The 24822-nt window shown below is 41.6% G+C and overlaps 1 protein-coding gene across 4 annotated transcripts; it reads left to right on the top strand.

Annotated features, from left to right (window-relative positions):
• Positions 1-111: 111 nt before the first annotated feature.
• On the top strand, positions 112-24450 carry STAMBPL1 (STAM binding protein like 1). Of its 4 annotated transcripts, none has more exons than XM_063405682.1 (12): positions 112-3058; positions 11609-11696; positions 13981-14171; positions 15074-15291; positions 16694-16769; positions 18193-18288; positions 18903-19257; positions 19830-19954; positions 20837-20974; positions 21599-21711; positions 23134-23233; positions 24143-24450. In XM_063405682.1, exons 3-12 carry the CDS (start codon positions 14091-14093, stop codon positions 24197-24199), a joined length of 1359 nt encoding a protein of 452 aa, XP_063261752.1. In that variant the 5' UTR covers positions 112-3058; positions 11609-11696; positions 13981-14090; the 3' UTR covers positions 24200-24450. The 4 variants fall into 4 exon arrangements, with proteins under 4 accessions (XP_063261752.1, XP_063261754.1, XP_063261751.1 ...); XM_063405683.1 differs by lacking the exon at positions 112-3058 and adding an exon at positions 9297-9882; XM_063405684.1 differs by lacking the exon at positions 11609-11696 and having other exon boundaries at positions 14014-14171.
• Positions 24451-24822: the final 372 nt, after the last annotated feature.

The raw sequence follows: 24822 nt of genomic DNA, 5'->3' as shown, positions 1-24822 counted from the left end.
CCTGTTTTCTTCTCTTCACATTACCAACAGCAGCAAGGGTGAGTCAAAAGATTTTCACTTGTAAGCAGACAGGAGTTGACTATACTGGCCCAAATGCCAAGAGATCCAACACCAAAACATATTATGTCAGAGAAAAAACACTTGACTGTTGGACAGATACAGATACTCTCTTATCCTCACACTGACTAATGGTTTATTGCCCCTCTTGCTACAAAGAGCACAACTGTTTTCATGCTCATAACCTGGCAACTGGGGATTGAGAAGATGCAGGCATAGCAGCAAACTGCACCTAAAAGGCATCTGCATCCATCTCAATAAATATTCCTGCCACTATCAGTAAAGAAGTTGAAGTTCTTCTGTGTCCTCAGTTCATCGTGTCAGTGCTCATCTAAAGGAATATTCCAAGGGCATTCCAGGTAAAGATCACCCCAAAGAGTTCATCATTACACGGCAAGTCAGGAGAGCTCAGGCACTGTGGGTGTTTCTGGGTGGGGGCATGAGCCCAGATTCCTCAGTCAAGGCTTGTGGAAAGTGAAACCCATTTGATAATAATCTGGGAGACAGATAGAGAGCAATATAAACAAAACATGTTTGTACATTGTAATATAGAAAACACATGCAAAGGACACCTTCTTGCAAAGATATGCAAATGACACACCTCCTCTAGCTACCTGTGGTACCACTGGGAACTGAGCTCTCAGCTTCTGGAGACATTTGCAGTCCAAGACACAGAGTGCCTACTCTTGCCCACACCACATCATTTATAAATCCCAGTGTCCTGCCTGCCCCAGAGAACTCACAACAGACCTGGCCCACCTCCAGAAAGCAGCAGGGCAGAGCTGGCACTGGCACAACAAACACTACACCCAGCACAGACAGGGGCTTGGGTCTGAAGGGAGGGGCAGCAGGATCCACAATTCCAGCTTGGGCAAAGAGGAAGAGAGGGTCTCTCTGAAGTACCTGGCAGCAAAGCCCTGGGCTTCTGCTCTCACTCACACTTCTGCAGCACCAGCCAGCATCCAGACAAGGTGCACAGGATGAACCTGACAGTGTGACTTGGCACAAAACGTGCAATGAAAGGGAGAGAAGAGAAGAGATTCACAGCACTATATTCCTTCCACTCTTGCCAGTGGTGCACTTTCCCTGCTGCAGAAACAGGGCTAGCCATGAACTAGAACTGATTCTCCATGAACCAGAGCACATGGCTCTGCCCAACTGAAGGAAGCAGTGGGCACACACTGGGGACTGCCCTTTCAGGGAGGTGAAGGAAGGTGGATCTAGCTGTTCCTCAGAATCTGGTTGTGTGGACACAGGTCTGAAATTAAGTTTACTCATCCTGGAAGCAGCCACCAAGGGCTGCCCCAGGACATCAAGTTCAAACTTTTCCAGAACATCTCCCATGCTGTACAAGAAGAACCAGCCACAGACGCACCCTGCAAGAGGTTACAGGGAAACATTCAGATCAGTGACCAACAGTTCTTGGGAAAGAACTCTACGTGCAGTGTCTTCAATACTGAACACCTAAATCAGCCTGATGTTCAGCCTAGCTTCACCTCTGACATAGCTGAGTTTTACAAAGGATTGCCAGTTTTTCTAATGGAAAACAATTTCCAATTACTCATCTGATAGACTCTCCATTTACCAAAGTTCCCTGCAACCAAACTTTATCTTCTTATTGCCATCTATCAGAAATGCAGTTCTGGAATGCACAGGATCTGGACAACAGGAACACCCATTCTTTACATTTTTTCCCTTGGAAAACCCTTAGGTACCCAGACAAAATCCTTGCAGCACTGAAAGTGCCCCTTCCATGTCTGCTTCAGGATAGGATTAACTCAACAGCTCCAGTGGAAACCCTCCATGGAATAGACTGGAGCCTCTATTCCATAACTCTCTCAGCCAAATCCAAGATAACAAGGTAAGTGTTTGAACATACTGGATTTTTGTTGCTTCCCAAATCAGTCCCTCCTGTTCTTAAACCCAGGACCAAGACCTGTCTTACTCCACAGCCACCAGCACCAAGAGTGGTACTTCAAGGCTGTGATGCCAAGCAGCCAGAACAGCCTGTCACACAATGAGAGGAAGGAAGAAGGATAACATTACTGTGTTTGTGGGTGCAGAATGAGCTAAATACAAGTATCTTAGACCATGTCTAGGCTTCCATGACCAGGTTTGGGGTCCAGGAAAGGCATCAATATGATCAACACCTGCCAAGCAAGTTCAGAAAACAACGAGAAGGTCACCGAGTGAGTAACTGCAGCGTTGACTGAACACTTCCAGCAGATATCTAGGCTAGCCCAGAGCACTGCCCTACCTCCTCAGAAACCCAGGCTACCTCCTCTGCTTTGAAGGAAGGAGGCCCTCCTGTCCAGCATTCTCTTCCCAGGTACGACAGCCCCACACTGACAACCACACCTTCAGATTAATTTTGGTCCTTTTCCTCCTTACCCACAGCTTCCTCCGCAACAGTGCTAACATTGTTTCCCCTCAGTTAGCCCTTCCCAAAGTTCAGGAGAGTCCAGGTGAGGTGTGCATTCCCTCCGGTGCCCAAGCAGATAAGGACTGACTCAATGACGGCCGGGCTGACACCGGGACCGTGGGGGATGTGGAAGGGACACATCCCAGGTGCGCACGGCCCGTGCTGCAGCCCTGCACCCCTGCCCGACCCGCGGCCACCCCCGCACGGCACCTCCCGCTGCCGCTGCCGCTCGCTCCCGGCACAGCGGGGCGGCGGCGGCCGGACCCCGCAGCGCGGAGCGGGACGCGGCCACGCCGCGGGCCCGGCGCGGCGCAGGCTCCTCCCTTCGCCCGCACCGCCACACGGCCCGGCTGCGGCGGCGCACGGCGCTCCGTCCCGCCGCCACCTGCCCGCCCGGGGCCGCTCCCGCGCACGGCGCCCGCGGCTCCGCGTTCCGGCGAGGCGAGGCGAGACGGGAGGAGGAGGAAGAGAAAGAGAAGCAGGAGGAGGCCCAGGCCGCCCCGGCGCTCCTGCCTCCCCCCGCCCCGCGCTTTGTCCACGGCAGCCGCCGCGCCGCCGCTCGCACGGATGCGAGAGCCGGTAAGCAGCATCGCCCTCGCCGCTGCCGGGAGTGCGGGGCCGGCGAGGCGCTGCCTCCCGCCCGCATCCCGCGGCTCTGCGCCAGCAGCCCCCGCGGGCAGAGCCAGAGGGGCCTGGGACCCCTTCCGGCGCCGGCAGCCGTGGCAGCGGGGGCCGGGTCCAGCTCCATCCGCTCCTCGGGCCGCCGGCGTCCCGTCCCCGCCCCGGTGTCAGGTGCGGCGACCCGCCGAGGCCTCTCGGAAACAGCTCCTCCGGGCGGGGCGGAACTCCGGGCGGGAGCGGCCCCGGGCGGGAGCGGCTCACGGGGCGTGGGAGCAGCGGGGGCAGCGCGGTGGCAGTGCGGTGGCACCGGGGCTCGGGGCTGTGCGGGAGGGAGCGGCGGGCAGCGAGCCCGGCCCGCCGAACCTGCTGACTCCACTGCGTCCTCGCAAAGAGGTGGAGGCAGCGTGGTGGGGAGTCCGGAATGTTACCGTGTGCCAGAGACAAATCAAACTGATAATATTCTGGTTTTAAATGATTCCCATATACGTGTGAAAGATGATCATCGGAACAGAAAGTGAAAGAATCTAAACTGGTAGAAATTGTGTTTGCTGAGCATCTGTAACTCTCTGATGAGCTTTTTCTGTTCGTGTACTTGGTTTTGTACCTGCCTCCTTTTGACCTCTGTGGGATCTCAGGTGTCCTTCTGAAGTGCACTGAGGAATGTAACTTACCCTTGCACATACTGCCTTGTTTCAGAAGGACGCCAAAAAGTCTCTTCTGGGGGAATTCTCTTGGTCTGGAATTATTTGTATTTAATATGCACATGGTTCTGAATGCTCTGAGAAGTCACGGACAGGAAACCCCCCCATCTTTTACCGAGAATGGGAAGTAGTGAGATTATGAGATCTTGGAGACACTGAACTTCCCAGGACATTCATTCCCCAGGTGAAGACCAGCTTTGAGAAAGTTCTGTCTTCATGGAAGTGGGGTTTCTACTCATTGCAGGCTAAAGTGGATTACTATCCAAAACTGTAGTTAGCATATATTGATGACTTGCCTTAGACAACCAAGTCGTAGAAAATAGGATACAGACCCAGAACTTCATTGAATATCCCTAGGAGAATGGAGGCCAGGTTTGTTGTGAGTGCTGCTGAGGCAATACACTCTGAAATGGATGAGTTTTCTCAGGTACTAAATGCATTACAGCTGGTATATTGCATGCCTAAGTGCTAAATGTTTGGATAACTAAACCAAAGCCCAGTGTGGAGTTTCATAGATCACAGGATACTGTAGGAATGCAGGAAGCATTCATCCCAAATTCTGTATAATTCTGTAGGTACCAATTTCACAGCTGGGGGTCTTTATGTGTGTGTGTGTTTGCAGTATTTGAAATGGCTGTAAGAGCAGGGGGGTATTTTGCAGCATTATGTTTAAAAATTGTCTTGATCAATCCTGCAGTCATTTGTATTACTTGATACTGCTCTGCGGGCACTGTGAAGGCATTTCTCATGTGGTTTTCTTTATGTGCATAAAACATGCTCAAGGTTAGACCTTAAGGCTTTTCCTGGAAGTTAATCACCAAGATCAGGAAGAGTATAGCTCAAAGTGATTGATGTAAAATCTTCAGCTGCTAAGGGAATGGCAAGGTGACTTCTGCATGAAGGCACCGAACAAATACTGTATAAAATTAAGTATTTGGTCTCTGTTTGCTGGATATATTTGAATAATGGGGGTTTTTTTCTGGTTTTATCAGACTCCTGAAATTTTATTTCTGCACCAAAGTTTACACTTCCAATTTGTTCTGAAAATTAGTTTGCTGCCATGTAAAGTAAGTCTTTGTCTATACAATTTTAATAAAATTAGAACATTTAGAGTGTCATGCCAGGAAACACATTTTCTGGTCATGCTTTCATTCTAAATAGAAGTATCAGTCCATTAAAGAAAATGATCTTGCTTGTGCAGTTCCTGAACAATCCGTATGCAGCGTCTTAGTATTGTTGCAAAGAAATTCCTGTTATAACAATCCAGCCTTTTCAATCTTGCGTGGCCTCTGATGCCTGTCAGTGATGCTGTGAGTCAGGCAGCTCCTCAGACACAACCCGTTGCCTACCACTTCCTACTGGCAGCTCTGGATGAGTCACAGCTCAGCACACAACATACGGAATTGCGTTATGGAAGCTGTGGGCTCTCCACATAATCAACGTAGGAAGTATCTTCCTCTTTTAGCATCTCTGAACCGCTGTCAAAAAGCCTTCAGAGACATCTATTGCTCTGGGTTGTACAAAAAGGAGCTTGTATAGGCTGCAAAGATCAATAGGCTCATCCTGAGGGGAAAAGCAAATAATTTGAAAGGCTCAAAGATAGACTGTGCGTAGCTTCACTGGGATGAACAGCCTGTTGGCCTGCAAGGGTACAAAATGTTAACCAGAAATCACAGTGCTCTGCTTTGATATTCAGGATAATTCAGCTGACTGTCAAGCAGCCCTGTGAGCTGAGTGTGTTACAGCCAGTGCTGCTATAAAACATGTGCTTACCATTGTCAATCTTAGAAACTTAAGAAAAATTAAATATTGTCCAAGGAGAAGTCTAAAGCTCACATAATTTTTCTCATAGAGCCAGACATTCCTTTTGTTTTTCTTGGTTTTTTTTTTTCCTCATAGTATGTTACATCATGAATCATCTAGAACAGGGGAGGAGGTCAAAGATTTCCTTATGAAATCAACTAACCATGTTATTTTTATGTAAACATCGTACTACAGAAACAAACCAGATTAAATGCTAGTTATCTGTACTGATTGATCACGCTTCATCCTGTAGGTAATTTCACTACCCAATTCTTACCTGACCTTTCCTTACTTAACCATTTGTGTACAAAACAGTCATAATCCTTTGAACTAATGCCTCAAATTATTTCTTCTAGATCTGAGGCAAAAAAAGAGCTTCACTCTTTATAAGCACTTTATTAGTCTTCAAATAAACTGTGAATTTGTATGTCAGAAATGTCAAATAAATTTGGCTCTCCTTTATTTTGTCCCCTATATTTTTAGCTATAGAAGGTAAGACAGCATAAGAATTTGTCATCAGATAGAAATTGGTTGTTGCTACCAGTTACTCACTCAATTAACAAGTGTCCTTATTAGATGCTACGGAGTCTGAAAGTGTTCTAAAATTAGGTTGAATATATTTTGCCAGAAAAAATCATTGCATTTTATAGGAAGAATCAGAAGATTCTTAATCCCTCTGGCCTAGTGGATACATACAGAAAAAAATCTGTGAAACCTAAGGCTTTACAAGGAATCATGCTTTCTTTGTTTCTCAGAAGTCTATGAAGTTGCAGGCCTTTGTGCTGATTTTAACCTCTCATTTGTTTCCCTTAGCAACACAGCTTCTTGTCTTCATGGTGGAAGTTAGTTTTGTCAATGATGTCATGGATTACAAGCATCTCCTTTTTTTCAGTATTTCAGTTGAATCATCAAAGAACAAATTGTATGAAAACAGCTCTTGTACTTCTGTCCTCTTCTGGGTTACTGCGACCTGGTGCAATTTTCTTGGGGGATTGCTGTGGATTTCCCAAAGGAAGGAAATGGCACTGTTTTCCTGCACCATGTCTAGAACATCATTTAAATGGGTCACTGGAAAGATGCTGTTCTGTGTTGCATAAGTATATTTCACTGACTGCCTAAGAAAGCTTTTGCTTGTAATCCAAGACATTCTACCATGGTGAATATTTATCCATTATGTTAAAAATGCTTTTTTGCTGAAACTGAAAGGTGTCACTAAAGAAAGGAGGGGGCGGAAGTATTGTGTTTAATTTTAACACAAGAATCCACAAGAGAAAGAACTGTCGGTTCACAAGTGCATGTCTGAATGTTCAATATTTCCAGTCCATTATTCAGGACATTCTCTTAAAAGTCACTAATATCTTTGTAGACAGAGCATAATAATAAATCTGGTCATCTATGTGTACAGCTCAAATGCTTAGCACAACCATACTAGATGTTGATTTCAAAACAGCCTGCATAAAAATGAATGAGAAAATAGTTGGGAGTCAGAGGTCTCCTCTGTGCCTTGAGGCAGTAGGAGAGAGAAACCTGTAGGTTCTGCATTCCCATACTCTGTAGGGAGCAAAAGTCAGGTTCTTGCATGTGCCAGGTTGGACATTATCTGCATATTGTAGTGATTTATCAGAGCCTTAGCAGATCCAGTAGCAATCCAATTTTATTAATGTAGCTTCTTGATGCAGTAATGTTTGTGTCTGTGCCAAGAGGAATGCTATCCTTAGAAAACAGGTACTCGATATTCAAGTAACTATGCTGACTTACTGCAGTAGTCCACATATTTGCAGGACAACTGTAACAGTTTTCAGACAGTTATTCAAACTTGGTTTTGAAGTGGGAAAACTGACTCTTGTGTCACCCATTCTTTTTTTAGACTAAAATAAAGCTCAGTTTTGTGATGCAAGGTACAGCACTGAGTGGCATAAGTGTGCATGCAAGGCTTGGGTTTGGCAGACCTGTGCCTGGAGGATCTTCCCTGCCCATGATTTCTCCCTCTCAGCACCCAAGCAGGTGAAGGTGCTGCTGTCTACCCTCCACTGACACAGCATGCAGAGGCCTCCAGGCAGAGTGCTGGGCCGTGGGAGGCACTGGTCCTTCACCAGTGACAAAGAGGAAATGCTCTTGACCTCCTTCCAGGAGGGATGGTTGTACAGCTCAGCAGCTGCTTCTGGGAGTTAGTGGAGCTTGGGAAGAGGTCTTGGAGCTGCTGTTTAAAATGGAGCTGTGGAGCTAAGGAGCAGTGTCAAACCATGAACTGTTACTGAGATGGGCTTTTCTAGAGCTACACTTAGTAGTGGCTGTAAAGAGCAACTTCTCCATTGAAAGGCACAGGGTTTTCAGGAGCTGGCTCCTCACAGTGATTCCTTTCATTGAAAGGCCATTCTGTTGAGTTTTGTTGATTGGGTATTTCCTCTGCACAGGAGAATATTCTTGCCATGACATTCAGTGCTATGTTGTTTTCTTCCCAGAAGAGACAACTTACTATACCAGCTGAATCACTTGCTGTGATGATGAATGCTTGTTACAAAAAGCATGTTGACAGATGAACATTTCTTTTTGGAGAGAACCAACAGAAAACAGCTTGCTATTTAGGCTGGTATTTAGCATATTTATATATCAAACTTAAGTGTGTGTGTATAAATGATTGTGTGCTGTGCCAATACATGGCCTGGCATTTCAAAAAAAGCTGAATGAGACAGGTGCCTGAATTTCAAACCTGTTTTTCACCAAATTCACATGAATATCCACTCGCAAGTACAATATTTTAAGTATCTGCTTCATGGGTGACTTACTGCCATGAAGTGGTCCTTTACCTTCATCTGGCAATTGCTGGTGTGACCTATTTAAAGTTTGCTGAGACAACTTAGTTCCATTATGGGTAATTGAAAGGTGTTATTTGCACTTGCTAATTTGGCTATTTTAATGAGGACTGACCTCTTTATGGTTTGAGATGCATCTTTATTCTTGGATTCTGTAATCATCACACTTCCTAGTATAGTAACATGAAGTATGATTGTGTTAACTTCTCATGGCAATATTAAAGTGAGCTTTTTCTTGCCATGGGATGGCTGCAGAACAGTTCTCCCAAGAGCAGTTTCAAAAAGTAGAACTATACTACATTTAACTTCTATATTAGCAAATATTTCTAGATATACTTTAAGAATTTTGATCCCAGTGGAGTGAAGTGAATGATTTTGGTGGGAACCTCATCTAGGCTTTGCATTCCACAAAAATATCAAACAGAAGGATGAGTATTTCTGGAATAATCTGCTTTTAAAAATATTCAGAGAATAAACCATTGCATAGATTACTTTTAACTGAATCTTTGAATGAAGAAAGTGCTTTGGAAAATTTTGCCAGTGATCTCTTTAATGAAGATCTTTTTCGTAAGACCAATAAGTCAAAATATTGGTATACATTGCTGAAAGCAGCGAAGTCATTGTTATGATTAGTTCCCTTGAAATTTAAAAATGTGTTACAAAGAGGAAACTAATGTTTCAAAGTAACTAATGGTACAAAGTGAAAACTATATATTTAACTAATATTTATTGAAGTTACTCTGTTATTGTGTAAAAATCCAAAACTTGGATCAACATTTTTCTGAAGAACTGAAGAGGGAAAAGTGGCCTCCAGATGATGACAAGAGTCGAAATTCACTGTCAGTTTCTGGGAGGTCCTGACACCCTGAGCTCCCTTTGTGTGCTCCCACTGGGTGCCAGGCCCTGTGAGCATCCTCGGGCAGGGCGAGGTGCTGCTCCGTGTCCTGGCTTGGCAGGGACAGTCACCTCCCGAGCGGGGTGATCTCAGGGAAGGACCTGTCAGTCTGTCCCAGCAAGGCCCGCAGACAGGCTCCTTGTGTCCTGGGCTGCACTGGAGCCCTTGCAACGCCAGCTGTGCAGCCCCAGCAGCGCTGCAGCCCCCTGTGCAGCCGTGCATGTCTCCTGTCAGCGCCACACCGCTCTGCTGAGGGGTGCAAAGGCAGCAGGGCCGGGCCTGTGAGCCTGCACAGCCAGCCTGCCTGCTTCGTCCACACCCGGCCAGCCTGCCTGCTTCGTCCACACCCGGCCAGCCTGCCTCCTTCGTCCACACCCGGCCAGCCTGCCTCCTTCATCCACACCCGGCCAGCCTGCCTCCTTCGTCCACACCCGGCCAGCCTGGCAAAGCAGCAAACTGAGGGCCTTGGAGAATCTGAGTTGTGCTATTGCAGCTCCCAGAAGGGTTTGTCTGTGCGTGCATTCCCCAGATCTTCTCACAGCACCTCTGCCTCATGAGCCTGCTCCTGAGGTACCCGATACGCTCATTGTATCTTCACGTGCTGCTCTTGGCGTGTGCCGTCACCAACGTTGCTCTCTCTGCTTCTCATGTCCCTGGTACTTGGTACCATGTTTGTTAGCTTGAACAGAAAGAATAACTTTCAATGCCATTTAAAATTCTGATTTTCTCGGTTTGCTCTCTTTCCTGTGGCTGAAGGGCTTTGATTTAATAAATCTGGATTTTTCAAGGATTAACACATATGATAATAAGATGGGACATCTAGGAAAACAAATGTTTGTTGAGGAGGAAATGGGATTTTGGTGAGAAGTGCTATTCCCAATGAAATCAAGAAAAGTTTCCTAACCATTGAATAGATGTTATGTTTATGAATAGATTATTATGTTCTGGTAATGACTATCAGAAAATTCATCCTTAGAAAAAAACTTAATTTGAATGCTAAATGTCCTGGAATTTCTCCTCAAACAAACAAGTCCATCTAAGTTAACTGGAATGCCTGAAACAGTAAAGTAGAAAAATGCATCTTTACTCTTAGAATTTTGATCTCTTTAGAGTCTAATAGATTAAACCAACTCCATGCTGGTATTTACCCCCTGTGGTTCAGGTTGGAGTGTAGTTCACTGTATTAGCATAAGCATTTTGTTTATTTGAGTATAATTAGTTTCAGCTGTACACACAGAGATTTGGTATTTGAATTTAACCTTACTCTTGTAAAGTGAAACATAAGTCTATTTCCAGAAAACAGAGTCACTTGCCAGAACTGGGCAATTTTTGTAGGCACTGTGCAAGCTCTTAGGGTGCCCTTTCAAAACCAGCTCATATCAGTCTAGGACTGCACTGCCTCAGGGAGTGGCAAATCTGTCTGCTTTGCTGGCTTCATGGTTCTGCCTGCTCCTTTGCATTTTGGTTTTGAGAAGGAAGTAAAAGTCCATTTAATTTTAATTTGGAGCAGCTACAACTTGCCTTGAAGTCAGTGGCGGCAAGAAAGTGAGAGTACAAAGGAGGAGGTGAGGGTGAGGGTGAAGGGTGAGGATGAGGGTGAGGGTGAGGATGAGGGTGAGGATGAGGGTGAGGATGAGGGTGAAGGGTGAAGGTGAAGGGTGAGGATGAGGATGAGGGTGAGGTGAGGGTGAAGGGTGAGGGTGAAGGGTGAAGGGTGAAGGGTGGAGGGTGAGGGTGGAGGGTGAGGGTGAGGGTGAGGGTGAGGGTGAGGGTGAGGGTGAGGGTGAGGGTGAGGGTGAGGGTGAGGGTGAGGGTGAGGGTGAGGGTGAGGGTGAGGGGAGCCCCTTGGCAGTGTCATACCCTTCGACCAGCTGAAGGTGACTGTGGAGCTGTGCCATGAGGAACATTATGCACAGAGGCATTCCAGGCAGCTGGCAGACATGCCTCTGGTGGTGTTTTTAGTAAAGCTTAACTCTCTGCATTCTAATCATTCATAATTCTGCCAGTGTTTCCACGTGTTAAGGATAATATATTTGAGTGCAGTCATAAGTCAACTCACATTCTTTATAGGATTTCTTTTTTCTTACACTGCCATTTGTAATAGTGAATATATTTGAATCTTATATGACATTTTTGTAAAAGGGATACAAATTCATCTTAGTATTTCTTCTTTATTTACAGTGTCTCATTTTCAGTGTGTTCCTGAAACTAAATTTAAAAAGCCAGTTTCTTCTTTTATTTGCAGGCATTCTTCTGCTAAGCTCTTGCACTGTGACGTGTCTTATGTTTTTTGCAGAGCTTCTTCATCCTTTCTAGGCCCTGACACAATTTTGAGGAAGTGTGGGTTTCTGCAAATACCAGATGTCTCCTCTTAAAAATACCTGGTACTACACTTGAAAAAATTATTATAACTAATGCTTCTTTAGGTTAAATGTTCAGTGGATTATGTTTATAACTTTAATATCCTTACAGCCAGTCAAGTTGAGAAATATTTGCAAGTAAAGGGTTCCATGGTGTCTTCCTGTGGCATTTCCAAAGAGATTTTGACTGGGGAACACCATAGGCTTCTTTAACAAAGAACTCCTTGGGAGTACTGGCCCCAAAAATTCAAACCAAACCCCTAATTAGTGGCTGTTGTGTTTGCCACTTTCTGCACTAACCTTTTTGCACTTGCCCAGCAGCTAGATTGAAAGGTCTCCAAGGAGTGGTAAGAGCTGAAAGAAGCATTTGATCCATATTCCGTGTCTTCAGTGGGAAGCATCTCACGAGCATTGTCCTAAATGTCCATTTCCTCTCCAGGCTTTGCAGAAGGACTCTTAAGGGAGAAAGCCTTGAAAAGCAGAATTAAAAACTGCTACAGAAAAGCTTTCTTGCCAGAAACTGCTAAACGAAATAGGCAATTGGAGAGAAATACATTTCTGCACCTTTACTTTGGAACTTTTTTTTTATATGCATGAGTGACTAGAACATTTTGCAGTTTGTTATACTTGGGTGCATACTTTAGACCAAATCCATTCTTCCATTCAAGTATTTTAGCTGTCCCAGATGGTTCTAGGGGAAATAAAATAAAAAATTCACAACTGATGGATAAGTGAATGGATAAATACTTGTAAAATATATGCTTTTTAGGTCCTTTTTGATTGGGTTTTGGTTTTTGTTCCTGAGTTCCACAAAGCATATGAATGCAGAGTCTCTCATTGAAGATTTTATTTCTGTTTAGAATCTGGGCTGCAGGGCCAGACACAAACTGCACTGGCCAAGCTTTTAGCTCTCTCCTTTCACAGCCTTCCACATCTACAGTCCATCAGTGAAGAAGGGTTTCAGGTGGAGCAAGCCCTTAAGCAGAATGTTTCTTGGAGTAGGCTAAAGCAAAAATATTTCATTATCCTTGTCCCATGGGGCCTTTCTACAGTTTGTGAACAGGCAAGGAATGGGCTCCCCTGCCAAGCTGATCATTTACACCAGGGCTCCATGTACATAAAATTAAATTGTTTAGAGAACTGTTTTTATTAGCACTGAAGCCACAACTAAGGTATTTTTTTCTCAGATGTATAAGCTTTGCTCATTTTTTTTGGTTACAAATTGTGCAAGAAGTTTGAAATACCTGAATTAGCAGAAATTCTTGAAATTGAATTGCACTAATGGTTAAAATTAAGGACTGATCTAATAGATAGTATTGCTTTCTGGAAGAAAGATGAAGAAGACACAAACACAAAAATCAATACTTGAGAAATATAGCCATCTAAAACCACATTAGAGTTGTTTTCTTTAACCCAGAGTCCTCTGGCCTCTAGATAGAGACATGCTGATAAAATATCTTTGTTGAACTCACTCCATGCTTTTACAAAAGCATAAGCATGTTTATTGCAACATGTAAAGGGCCTTTGACATGCAGGATCAAATCTGTTTAGATTGGGCACACCAAAGTGCAAAAACACATTAGACACTTAAATTACATAGGAAATGTGAAAATTAAGTATTTCATTCCTCTCTCAGAGTTGGATTTTCTGGTTTTGGTTTAGTTTCCTTTTGGGTGGGTCTTTTTTAGTTGTTTGTTGGTTTTTTTTTTTATGACCTTAACATCTACATTTTTCTCTTTACTTGTTCAAATCTGTGCAAGGAAGAATTTTAATCAGTTGACTCGTCAGAGTTCATTGTATTTTGAGTGTTAGGATCAGCAAGCTATGCAGGTGGAACACATGATGTTTAAAGTATTTTTTCTGCTTTATATTACTGATACAAATTCATGTGTAAAGTTTTATTTCTCATTATAGGCTTAGCAGAAAATAAAGATAGCAGGTTCATACTTTTTATAAAATGTTTGTCAAAACATATTCTCAAGGAAACACAGATTCTGTGATTAGTCCTCAAACTTTCATGTTTTTCACTTAATACTTGAAAGTTAGGGGGTTTTTAAGTTTCTATAAAAATTGTAAAAACAATTTATTGTGTTCAAATCCACTGAAATGACCTTAGTACAGGTCAACTAGTCCAGAACTGCACTGTAAATCCTTATGCATTCCCAATTCAAATTCTAGAGACCTGGTAGGTTTTAAATTGTTATTAAATGTGTAAGTATTGTGCTATGAAAGTAGTGAGTGGGTGCTGGCATGCAAAGTTACGTGACATCTGGATATATTTCTAATCTGAATTACTTATTTTTTCCAGCACATGACCACAATCAACATATCTATATTCCAGTTTCCTTGGGCTATTAAACCCTGAGACGTCTGGTGGCAAATACTGAGCTCAGGATTGATACTGCCCTTCTCAGTGAGATGGAGACTTTGGAGGACAAGAGCAATCTCCTTGCTTTGCAGGCAGACAGCATGGAGCAACCCTTCACTGTCAGCTCATTGGTATGTATTACAAAGAAATGCTTCAGTGGCTGAGCAACTTCTCTTTTAATTAGCAAAAATTTCAAGAGAGCTGTTCAGCAGTGGTGGCTCTCAGCTCCATGGCTCTCTGCCTGCATGCTGCCACATTCCTCCCATGTTCTGCCTGATGGTTTTGTTGGAATTTATTATATTTCTGTATGAGTGATTTATGGGGTCTCAGCAATCAGGTTTTTAAGAAGTTGAAATGAGCATTTTGAATAGAAAGAGTGAAAAATTTCATCAAAGTGAGGGGAAACAACTTGCAGTAGCTATTTATTTATTTATTAATTAACAAAAAGGTAATGACCATAATAGGCACCTATGGTTCTTCAGTAATTCGTTCTAATTTCTTAGTCTTTAACTGCCTCATTTAAAAGTGGAAATGAAGACTTGAAATGAACCATTGGCTGACCAGAGGAGCTTATTGCTCTTTGTTTCCTGAACTATTTCTAGCAGTCAAATGCTATACATCATGTAATAGGAGTCTGAGTAAGCAGGACATCTATCAAATTATTTCAGTAACTTAAGAACAGAACCTTGTAGAATTCGTGTGTGGAGGCTTTAAAGAGGACACATTTTATACTGTCATTGGTAACTTCTACAGCAATTTATTACTTTTTTTTTTTTTCCCTACAGATATTTTCCTAATTTTACCCTTTTTTTGTTGTTGTTTTTGGAGGGAATAATAGCACTTTTCTTTTTGATCACAATTTCCTTGCAATTGAGAAATGTGTTGGAATGTTCCAACTGTGGCTAGAGGTGGGGAACCCAAAGCCTATTTTCAAAAAAATTAGCTAAAGATTTCCCTTGAGCTGCTTGACCGAGACCACTTACTGAAAGTGAAATGGAATATCCCCTTTGCTAATCAGACTGCTGTTTTCCAGAAAAAGCTGGTGGCTATTCCTGACCACACAGACATCTCAGTGACCCCAGAGGAGAGGGTGCGTGCCTTAAGCAAGCTCGGCAGCAACATCACCATCAATGAGGACATCACTCCGCGGCGCTACTTCCGCTCGGGCGTGGAGATGGAGCGCATGGCGGCGGTGTACATGGAGGAGGGCAACCTGGAGAACGCCTTCGTCTTTTATAACAAGTTCATCACGTGAGAGACCCTTGTAGCCATTGCAGCTTACAGTTCTGAGTAAACTGAGATGGGAGCTGCACCAAGAACACCTTCAGATAAAGAGAAACCTGTTCAATGTGTTCTTGCAGAACAGCTCTGTTCTCTGGAGATCTTTTACACTGAGCTTTGTTAAAACTTCCTATCACCTTTTCATATGGATGTTCTATCCACGTGTGAACTGCCAGGCATGAATTAACCTAACATACAGAGGTCTGAGTTTACTCTGCCAGGCCATACCATGAGCACTGTTGCCCCCAGATTATTCTTTATATGTCAGCATGTTGGTTAAATACATTTTTTTTCTTTAAAGGCAATGTTTAAATAAGATTTTTTCAGCCTTTAGTAGTTATGTCCTGTGAGCATCTGCTGATCTTAAGGATGGTAGTATTTCACAACACTTAAAAAGCAGGAAAAATGTTTCCTTGCTTCCTTTTTACTTTTTTTTTCCCAAGAGGATTAAGTATAATTTATTGTTTCTTACAGAAATAAATGCAAAATCTACTATGTATGTTCATCATATGATTATTCTCTTCACCACAAAAGAACAAATCTGGCCAGCTTTCATTACAACTCTCAAAATAGACAGCTGAAAAATATATCACTGGCAGATTTAAACTTTTAACATAGCTAGTTTTGCTGTAGGATTGGTTGGTTTGTTTTATTACTTCTGGAAGGTTGTTTATTTTTAATGTACATATTTTAAACTTTTTGTAAAGGAGACATCCATCCTCTCTCCTTATTTTCGTCATTCTCTGAAAACTAGACCAAACCTTTCTCAGCCCACCTGTTTGTTAAATGTATCTGTCTCTATAAAATGTGGGTCTGGAGGTGAATATTGTGCAAATTGCTGAAAGAATGTTAGCAGCTGTGCATTACAAACTCTTTGCAGCTGAGTATTGTCATAAATCATCTGTTGGGTAGGTTAATAATTCTGCAGTTAGCTGTGCAGCTTGGTCTGGTAAAAATACGTGTTTTAATGATAGTGCTGCATTCTTGTCTTCCATTGAAGAGTCAACATCTTGGCTAAAACCGGATAAAGAGAGTAGAAATAAGATTTATTACCACTGACTAGAGTGAGGGTGTTTTTGAGGGATATTTTTAGATGCTGGCTGCTAGTTAGCCCTTTTTTTTTAACCTAACCCAGTGCTAATGGAAACCAAAATACTTCAGATGTGGAAAATAATCTCCTGTTCTTATTCTGTGTGTCCCATACAGGTCCATAGCATAAAGTCCTAGTTTAAACATGTGTGTAGAACCCTGGTCCAAGTTATCTGGAATTCAGTGTTTAACAGTTATGAGAAAATTATTTTTCTGCCAACATGAAAGCTATTATGGATACTCCTCTGACTACTAAGGTAAACACATGTGTTTAATTTTCTAGGTTGTTTGTAGAAAAGCTGCCCAGTCACCGAGACTATCACCAGTGTGCAGTACCAGAAAAACAAGATATTATTAAGGTAGGGTTATGGTTTCCTGGTCTTTATGAAATATTCTGCTCAGAACTTCTTTGTTTTTCCCAGCACATAGCTGCTTTTTCCCCAGAGCACCATAGCCCTTAGCAGCCATCACAGCTTCCATTTTGGATACTTTTCTCTGCTGCTCATACATGTTTTAGTTTGGAAATTAAATTATTGATCTAAAATGTGAATGAGAATGGTCTCTGAGTAATTTGGTAGGTTGTTGGGAACTCAGGTACATCTGTTTGTGAAAGTTTACATATTAAAAATGCACATGTTAACAGTACTTATTTGGATTCTGGTCCCAATTATGTGAATGGATAATGGTCCAAACCAAGTATTGCAAACAGAAGGAGAAATGTGTGGTATTACTGATATCTGTGCAGTATTTGCTTACTCTGCTAAAGAAAGTATATTTTTTCTTTCTTTATTACTAAATATGTATTTACTTAGTTTTTGCCAGATTTTTTTCCCCTCCACTTCTATACAAAATAGTTTTGCTTTTGTTTTTTTCCCCTCTAGAAAATAAATCCTAAATAAATTATATGTACAGCCTTATGCTGAACTTAAAACAACTGGAACTGCCCAGGGAGAATTGCTAGTAGAACCGTGAGTGTCTCTTGCTCCATGCCCCCATATTTCCTTGTTTTCTCTACTGTTAAACTGAATGTTTTACTCAAAACCAAAACACTTCATGCCAAAGTTCCAACTGTGGTCTGCAATGTAGGACAACATTCCTACTGAGAAAGGGCATCTGACATTGCTTTCTCCTGTGGCACTCAGTAGGATTAAGCCCATGATCTCTTTCCCTCCCTTGCCTAAAGCCCCTGAATTATTTTGTAGTAGCCATCACGTGAGTAGAAAGCACTGAGTACTGGTTTTGTTTTATAAGAAATGTTGTTTTGCCAGGTTTTTGACAGAAAGCTACAGGTATAACTATCTCTTCAAAATAATTTTTTTCCCCACTTGGAAATGGGCATATTCAGACATATTCCTGACTGGGAAGTTCTAGAGAAAAATGCAATGATCCTATGTGAAACTCTCTAAGTTGGCCTTTAGCTTTTTTTTTAATTACACCTACAATAAAAACCTTAGTGAATCACACACCTACTAAACAAGACAGAGATAACAGACTCCTAGTAAAAGGACTAATCTTTCCTTGAGGTAAGAAGTAGCCACCTCACATGTTTAACTTATATAAATCAATATCTTTATTGAAACCAATGTACTGCAGAAGTTCCATAAACTGATGATTTCGTGTGTATTTCCTCTTTTGCTTTTTTTCCCTGTCAGAAGAGCAGGTTGCTTTTCTGTTTTGTATTTTTTAAAAATCTGTGTTACAGCTGAGTTTGTTTTCCAGGTAACTTTTTCAAAAAAGTGAAAAGTAAACTTACCTGTCTTTTTCCCCCATCCCACCTCAAAGAAATTGAAGGAGGTTGCATTTCCACGGACAGATGAACTGAAAAGAGATCTTTTAAAAAAATATAACTTAGAATATCAAGAATACATGCAACACAAAGTAAGTTTTATGTGATTATTAAATGTTGACATGAATATTTTTCTGTCAGTTAAAATTTAAAAATTAAGCAGTAAAATGCCAGTTTTACAGAAACCTAATATTTTCCTGAGCTGCTTAGGAATGACTTTTCATTTCCTCTTTAGAATCAGCTGGTCATTTAAAAAAGAGTAATGCAAGGAAATACATTTGCTACCATATTTACTTAATAATTGTCTACAAAGATCCAAATGGGTTTTTGGTATGCTCTGATTCTGCCATATAAAGAAAATTAAATTGATATTTATGTCAATAAGTTGCAAAGATCCCTTGCTTCCAAATGTGCTTTAATTTGAATTGAGATTGAAGTCACTGAGAACAGGATCTATAGTTTAAAAACTTGTCCTGGAAAAACCATCTGAGAAACATCTTTTTTGTTCCCTCCATCAATACTATATTTTCCATCCTGCCTTTGGGGGTATAGTTATATTTTCCAATTCAGTAACCAGGTTCCAAAAGACTTCATTTTTAATGACAGGATTTGATGGTTTTATTGAACTGTTAGATTGCTCCTTTCCTTCCATTTCTTGTAGCATTTTTGGTGTTCTGAGAATGTCACTGTGTTGCATATGTTTCAGAATAAATGTAAAACCGAATTTCTGAAGAAATTAGAGCACCAAAAGCTGATAGAGGCAGAGAAGAAACGGATCGCACACATGCGGCAGCAGCAGCTCGAGTCAGAACAGTTCCAATTCTTTGAGGATCAACTTAAGAAGCAGGAACTGGCTCGAGATCAGAAAATCAAAGAGAGTATGGTTATGTCTGAACAGATAGATGGAAGTATGCTGTCTTGTATTTCTGTACCAGAGAACAGTTCCTTATCTGCGGCGCTGCTGGAGAAAAAAGAGCGGAGCGGCACCTCTGGCTGTGCTGGACATTCGCCGCCAGTAGAACGGGTCTTAAAGCCTGCAGCTACTCTAAGTGCTGTGCAGAGTAAGTGCAGACACTTCTTTTCCCCCTTCTTTTATTTTATCTACCTGTATATGTCTTTATTTTCTGTGAGGATGTCCCTACTGAAATAACCACGAACAGGTTTGTGCAAACTCCGCAGTTCCTGATAGTTTCTTCATTTTAAGAGGGAGTTGTGGTTTCACGTTTTCCAGTTGAATACAATAGATGGATAGAGAGACTGAGATTTAGTGTTCCTCTGGAATTAAGTCTGAATCTTGCCATGGACTTCAAGGGAACAGAAACAGAATCTGCAGTGGTTCCCCCTGGAAAGCCCTGGCCTGGAAGATGGTCCCAGCTCACTGTCACCTCAGGGGCAGGCTAGTGAGCATATCTTGTGGCTGGTGACTTCAATTTAGATGAAGGGCTCATGCTGTAGATTCATTCTCATTAGAAGTCTATGGTGGGGTAAGTATAATTCTTCCATTTACAGTAATATAGTGTAATATACTGTGTATATTTACTTATTTTGGGGATCTTTGTTGTGTTAGTTGTGTTCGCTGTAAATGCCTTTTTATGTCTCTTTCTCTCTTTTTTATTTTTTTATTCTTGGTTAGCTCAATTGGCCGAAGCACTCAGAGGTGTCATTTTGCCCAGGGATCTCTGTCACAAATTTCTGCTGCTGGCAGAGGCAAATACAGTAAGAGGAATAGAGACATGTGGAATTCTCTGTGGAAAACTGGTACAGTTTAACCCTCAAATTTATATGGGGAAGACATATTTGATAGTGCTGTATTGTCCTGTGCTGTATTGATCTCAGAGCAAAAGCAGATATAAATTGTTGGCCTTCCATGTAATGAACTTCATATTATAACCTGACTGGTCACTTCAGCACTGTGGGCTTGCTTTATTGGGGAAACGTCTGCCTAAAGTACAGTGCTATTGTTATAAAGCCTAGCAAGTTTTTCAGCATGCTGTACAATACAGGCTTTTTCGAGTTCTTTCTCTGGCATTCATCTAAGGTAAGTGAGGTTTAGTTACAGGACAATGAAATATAAAGACTGCCAGAATCCACTGGAGTCATCAAATTAATAATGGCACAACAAAACAGAAATCCCCACATCGAGCTGTAGAACTTTCAGGCTGTTTTTTCCCTTTGACCTAGATAACATTAATGTCCTTTGAGAGCAGGGAAAGATGTCATGGCTGATGCTGACACGAAGAATTTTAAAGATGATCCCAAGTGTATTTGAATTGCATGAAGAGAAACAATAGCAGTATTAGTCTTGTTCCAAGTTTCACAGAAAATCATGATGGTTTTCTCAAAGCTCTTTTATGTGTTTTTAATTATTTTAAAGGCCAGTCTTTTCACACTGATCTCTGAGAACATTTCAATACAACAATCTTGTGCTGTGACTAATACTACCCTGTATGTTTCCATGATAAAATGCTAAGGCATATTTTTAGGTACAGTATGTTGGTAGAGCTGGAATCAGTGGAGCTGGAATCACTGGAGCTGTATTATTTTGTTTTAGCTGATAGCCTGACATCTTTCTTTTGATTTTGATTCAGCATTTATTCCTCAGTTCATCTGTTCCACCCTAAGTCAATGTTTGTTTTGCAGACTCACAATGAATTTACTATTACACACGTAATAGTGCCAAAGCAAACTGCGGGACCAGACTACTGTGACATGGAGAATGTGGAAGAGTTATTTGGTATTCAGGATCAGTACGATCTCCTCACTTTGGGTTGGATCCATGTACGTATGGCTCACAGATTCTGGTTTTCCTATATTGGCTCTACATACTAGGTGGGGAAAAAAAAAATAAACTAGAGAAACAACTGGAGTAATACAAATTTGCTTAATTATTTCAAATTTTAATAATGTACATCAACACTCATGTTCTCCACAGAGAACTCCTTAATGCAGTTGAGGCAATGGGCCTGCTTTTGCTGGTGCAACTTTTTTTTAATGTTGATTTAGGGGTATTTTGTTACTTTCTAATGCCATATTCAAAAGCCAGGGAGGGGACTACTGTGTTGTTTAAACTTTACATTAAATTTTTCTCCTAGGGATTTTGGACAACTAATTTCCATTTGTCTTGTGCTTCTTCATTCCACCTTCCCCCGCTATGATCAGAAAATTGCTTGTATATCTGATTGTGAACATGCCTCCATGAATCTCATCTTGAAAAGCCTTCTTTTCTCCAGACTGAACAATATAGAACAATATAGAATCTGGGCTAAAAAGAACTTTAGAAATCAGCCTGGGGAAGTTCTGATGCTTTCACTTGTAACAAATTATTTTTCCTTCTTGAACTTACGTTGACCTTGATCTGTAAGAAATATTTCATGATGTTGAGCTTTCCCTTTCTTTTTGTAGACACATCCAACACAAACTGCATTCTTATCCAGTGTTGATCTTCATACTCATTGTTCTTATCAGCTAATGTTGCCAGAGGCCATTGCAATTGTTTGTTCACCAAAGCATAATGAGTAAGTCCTGATTTTTTATGTAATATTTCGGTATTTTTCCCTGTTTCTTGTCATAAAATATGATGAAATGCAAAGGCTACATGCCAACTCAGATGAAGGGCATGAACATTGTGTTGTGACTTTGTTTTCTGTGACTTGCATTTCAGTCACTCTCTATACACAGTATTGTTTCTGCTTCTCTCTCCTCCTTCTTTCACAGACCCAGGTTTAAAATATTAATGTTTCTATATATTCTGCTCAGCAAAGTAATAATTACAGGAGCTATTCTTCAGAAGTACTCATTGCCAATGCCCTACCACAGATCTGTCTTCATTCTGTCTGCTTAAATATGTGGAGGGAAGTTAGGCTTATTTCTCTAGAATGATATGAAAATTGCAGTTTGTAAAGTAGAAGGGTAAAAATCACATTTTTTTTATAATAAGGCTCTATTTTTGTGTTTCATAAATTACAAACTCTTTATCTGGAAAAAACTAGAATAGTGCAAATATTAATGTGAAGGTTTGTGATGGAACAGGTTTCCCAGAGATGTGATGAAGTCTACATCCTTGGAGATATGCAAAACCTGCCTGGACAGGTTTTACACACACACAAAAAAAAAATATCCTGGCAACCTGTTCAAGGTGATTCTGCCAGAGCAGGGGATTGGACCAGACAGTCTTCGGAAGTTCTTTCCAACCTCAACAAATTTGTGATTCTCCTTTGGCGTGCCTGGCATTTCAGCGTGCCAAGGCTAACTCCATTGTTTAGAGTGTGCAGCTCTTCAGCCTTTCCTTCTGGCTTTCTGCCTCAGCAGATGTGAATCCTGTCCTGCCCAGCTTCCTAAAAGGGCCCTTCAGGTAGCAGAGCTGTGAACAGACTGAGAGGCAAGGGCACAAGCACTAGGCTCTCTAACTGAGCATGCAATTTCTTTGCAAATTTCTGCTCTTACAAATCTCTCTCCCAGCTGATGCTGATACCCTGTAACCAACTCTGACCTGTAACATTTATGTTGTCAGATGCTGCCCTGTAGTTAATAGGTATCAATCTTCTTTACAGAAGGATGGCTTTGTAATGTTCTATTCAATACCTAAAGAGTTGCCAGCAGTGCATTTTCTAATGCTTTGTGTTACGTGATTACCTAAAAGAGTGGGGAGGATGTACTCATGCTAGTCATTTATACACCTGGTTTAAAGGCTGATCTCTTTTAAGTTGCCCTGGGTGAAATGCAATCCAGAATACATAAGTTTCTGGTTTTCATCTGTTCCTGTGTCAACCAGATTTAAAATTCCTTTAAAAATCCAACTCAGCCGGGGCTCCTGTGTATTGAAGGTCACCAGGCACCTCTCTGTTGTCCTTCTTTTAAGCTAAGCAATTTGTATGTGAAAGCCTGGACATGAACTATGGGAGCAGTGTGTAACAGGAGGTTCATGTTCTGCTTTTCAGCACTGGCATCTTCAGACTTACTAATGCTGGCATGCTAGAAGTTTCTGCTTGTAGAAAGAAGGGATTCCATCCACATACAAAGGACCCTAGGTTATTTAATGTAAGTATGTAATTCAAAACAGTTTTTACTAGTTAAACTCCTGACCATGGTTCTGCTGCAAACAGAAACTTGAGATTATATTTCTTAACAATTTTCCCCATTTTAGTAATTCATTACCCTCAGTTCACTGACCAAGGTAGACATCAGGAGACTACTTAAGCAGTCATTAGCAGCCATAAGGTTTCAAGCTGCCATTCAAATGGTGGTTAACCAGAGGTAGTTACTATCAGACACCACTTTTGCCTGCTTTTAGAAGGAGCAAAAGCCACATTTTCAGACAGGAGTTACTCTTGAGCCCTTCAGGTTTTAAAGAATGAATCAGTTAATCTCTCCAATTTTAGTGTCCCAACAAAACATCCCAGCTGCTTAAAAGTGCAGCTATAAGTAGGTTAAGCCCTATTTCCTTCTGTCAGCATTTCCCTCTAAGTGCTGTGTCTTTTGATGTTTAAATAGTGTAATGGTGTATGTATGGCTGAGCAGTACAGTCAGTGAGAAGTGTCTTCCAGCTAACACTGACATTTCTGATAGGAGTCTTTACCTTTGAATCATTAAGGGTTTGGGATTTTTCAATGGGGTTCACTTCAAATACAGGAAGTATCTCCTATAGCTTAAAATAAAATGATCCAATACAGAGAAGTCATGCTGAGAGACACTGGAAATCACCGTGTTGTCAGGCTCTCTGAATGTCAGCATTAGTCCTCAAAAAAAGGAGGGGTCAGAGGTTTTTTGTTTTGTTCTTTCATCACTGGGTATAGGGATAATGAGAAGGTAGTCCAACTCTGACAAAAGTTAAGAGTTTTTGTTCCAGGTAGACTCTTTTCAATGGTCTTTTACAGACATAGTTCATGGATGAAGTTACTGGGTATTTTACTGAGATTTCTGACACTAATGGCTTGACTTCCTCTGCAGCCGTGTACCCACGTGGTTGGGAAGGACATAAAGATAATTGTGCTGGATCTGAGGTGATACGGATGAGCCACGTCAATGTTACTCTACAAAAGGCCAAAACACAAAAATGGATTCCTGTTTTTTCCTACATTTTCAGAAATTACTTTTATATTTATACATTTTAGATTGAATGGTTTGATATTTATTGCTCTAGCCTGTTTTGGAGTTATTTTGTTGCTCTGTCAAGATGGAGTTCAGTGGCATTAACCCTGAATCTGTAAACAAATCTCACCCATAAAACACAACAATAAAATGAACTTCAAACTACAGTAACTGTGTTGAAATAAGTAATGTTTCATTTGTCACCAGTTCACATTAACTGCCTTCTGAGAATTAGATGTTTTGAACAGCGGTTGGATTTTTGTGACTTCCAGCTATGCATATCTCTTGCAGCTTCAGTAAATTTAAGTTATATGTAGTAGAGGCAAATCCATCAGTTGATGGGAATTTTTTTCACCCTTTTCTCCAGTCCAACTTCTATAGCTCAAGTTTCAGCTTAGAAATACCCAAATCCTTTACCTGAGAGCTGATCCTCACCATTTTGGGATAGCAGGGATGCATCAGAGTCCCTTGGAGAAATATGTCTTCCTCAGCAGCCTGCCAGTAGAGACTTTAAATTGAAAGACACTTCTTATCCTGAA

This window comes from Prinia subflava, chromosome 9, assembly GCF_021018805.1.
Source record: "Prinia subflava isolate CZ2003 ecotype Zambia chromosome 9, Cam_Psub_1.2, whole genome shotgun sequence".
Classification (NCBI taxonomy): domain Eukaryota; kingdom Metazoa; phylum Chordata; class Aves; order Passeriformes; family Cisticolidae; genus Prinia; species Prinia subflava.
Note: the sequence above shows the minus strand (reverse complement) of the source record. Positions and strands in the feature narration are given on the sequence as shown.

What these genes read in the sequence shown, in the direction of transcription:
- STAMBPL1 (XM_063405684.1), top strand. Translation starts at nt 14,091, where the DNA reads ATGGAGACTTTGGAGGACAAGAGCAATCTCCTTGCTTTGCAGGCAGAC. An exon ending in CCTTCACTGTCAGCTCATTG is followed by an intron (nt 14,172 to 15,073) that starts GTATGTATTACA and finishes GCTGTTTTCCAG; the next exon opens with AAAAAGCTGGTGGCTATTCC. An exon ending in TGTTCACCAAAGCATAATGA is followed by an intron (nt 21,712 to 23,133) that starts GTAAGTCCTGAT and finishes TCTGCTTTTCAG; the next exon opens with CACTGGCATCTTCAGACTTA.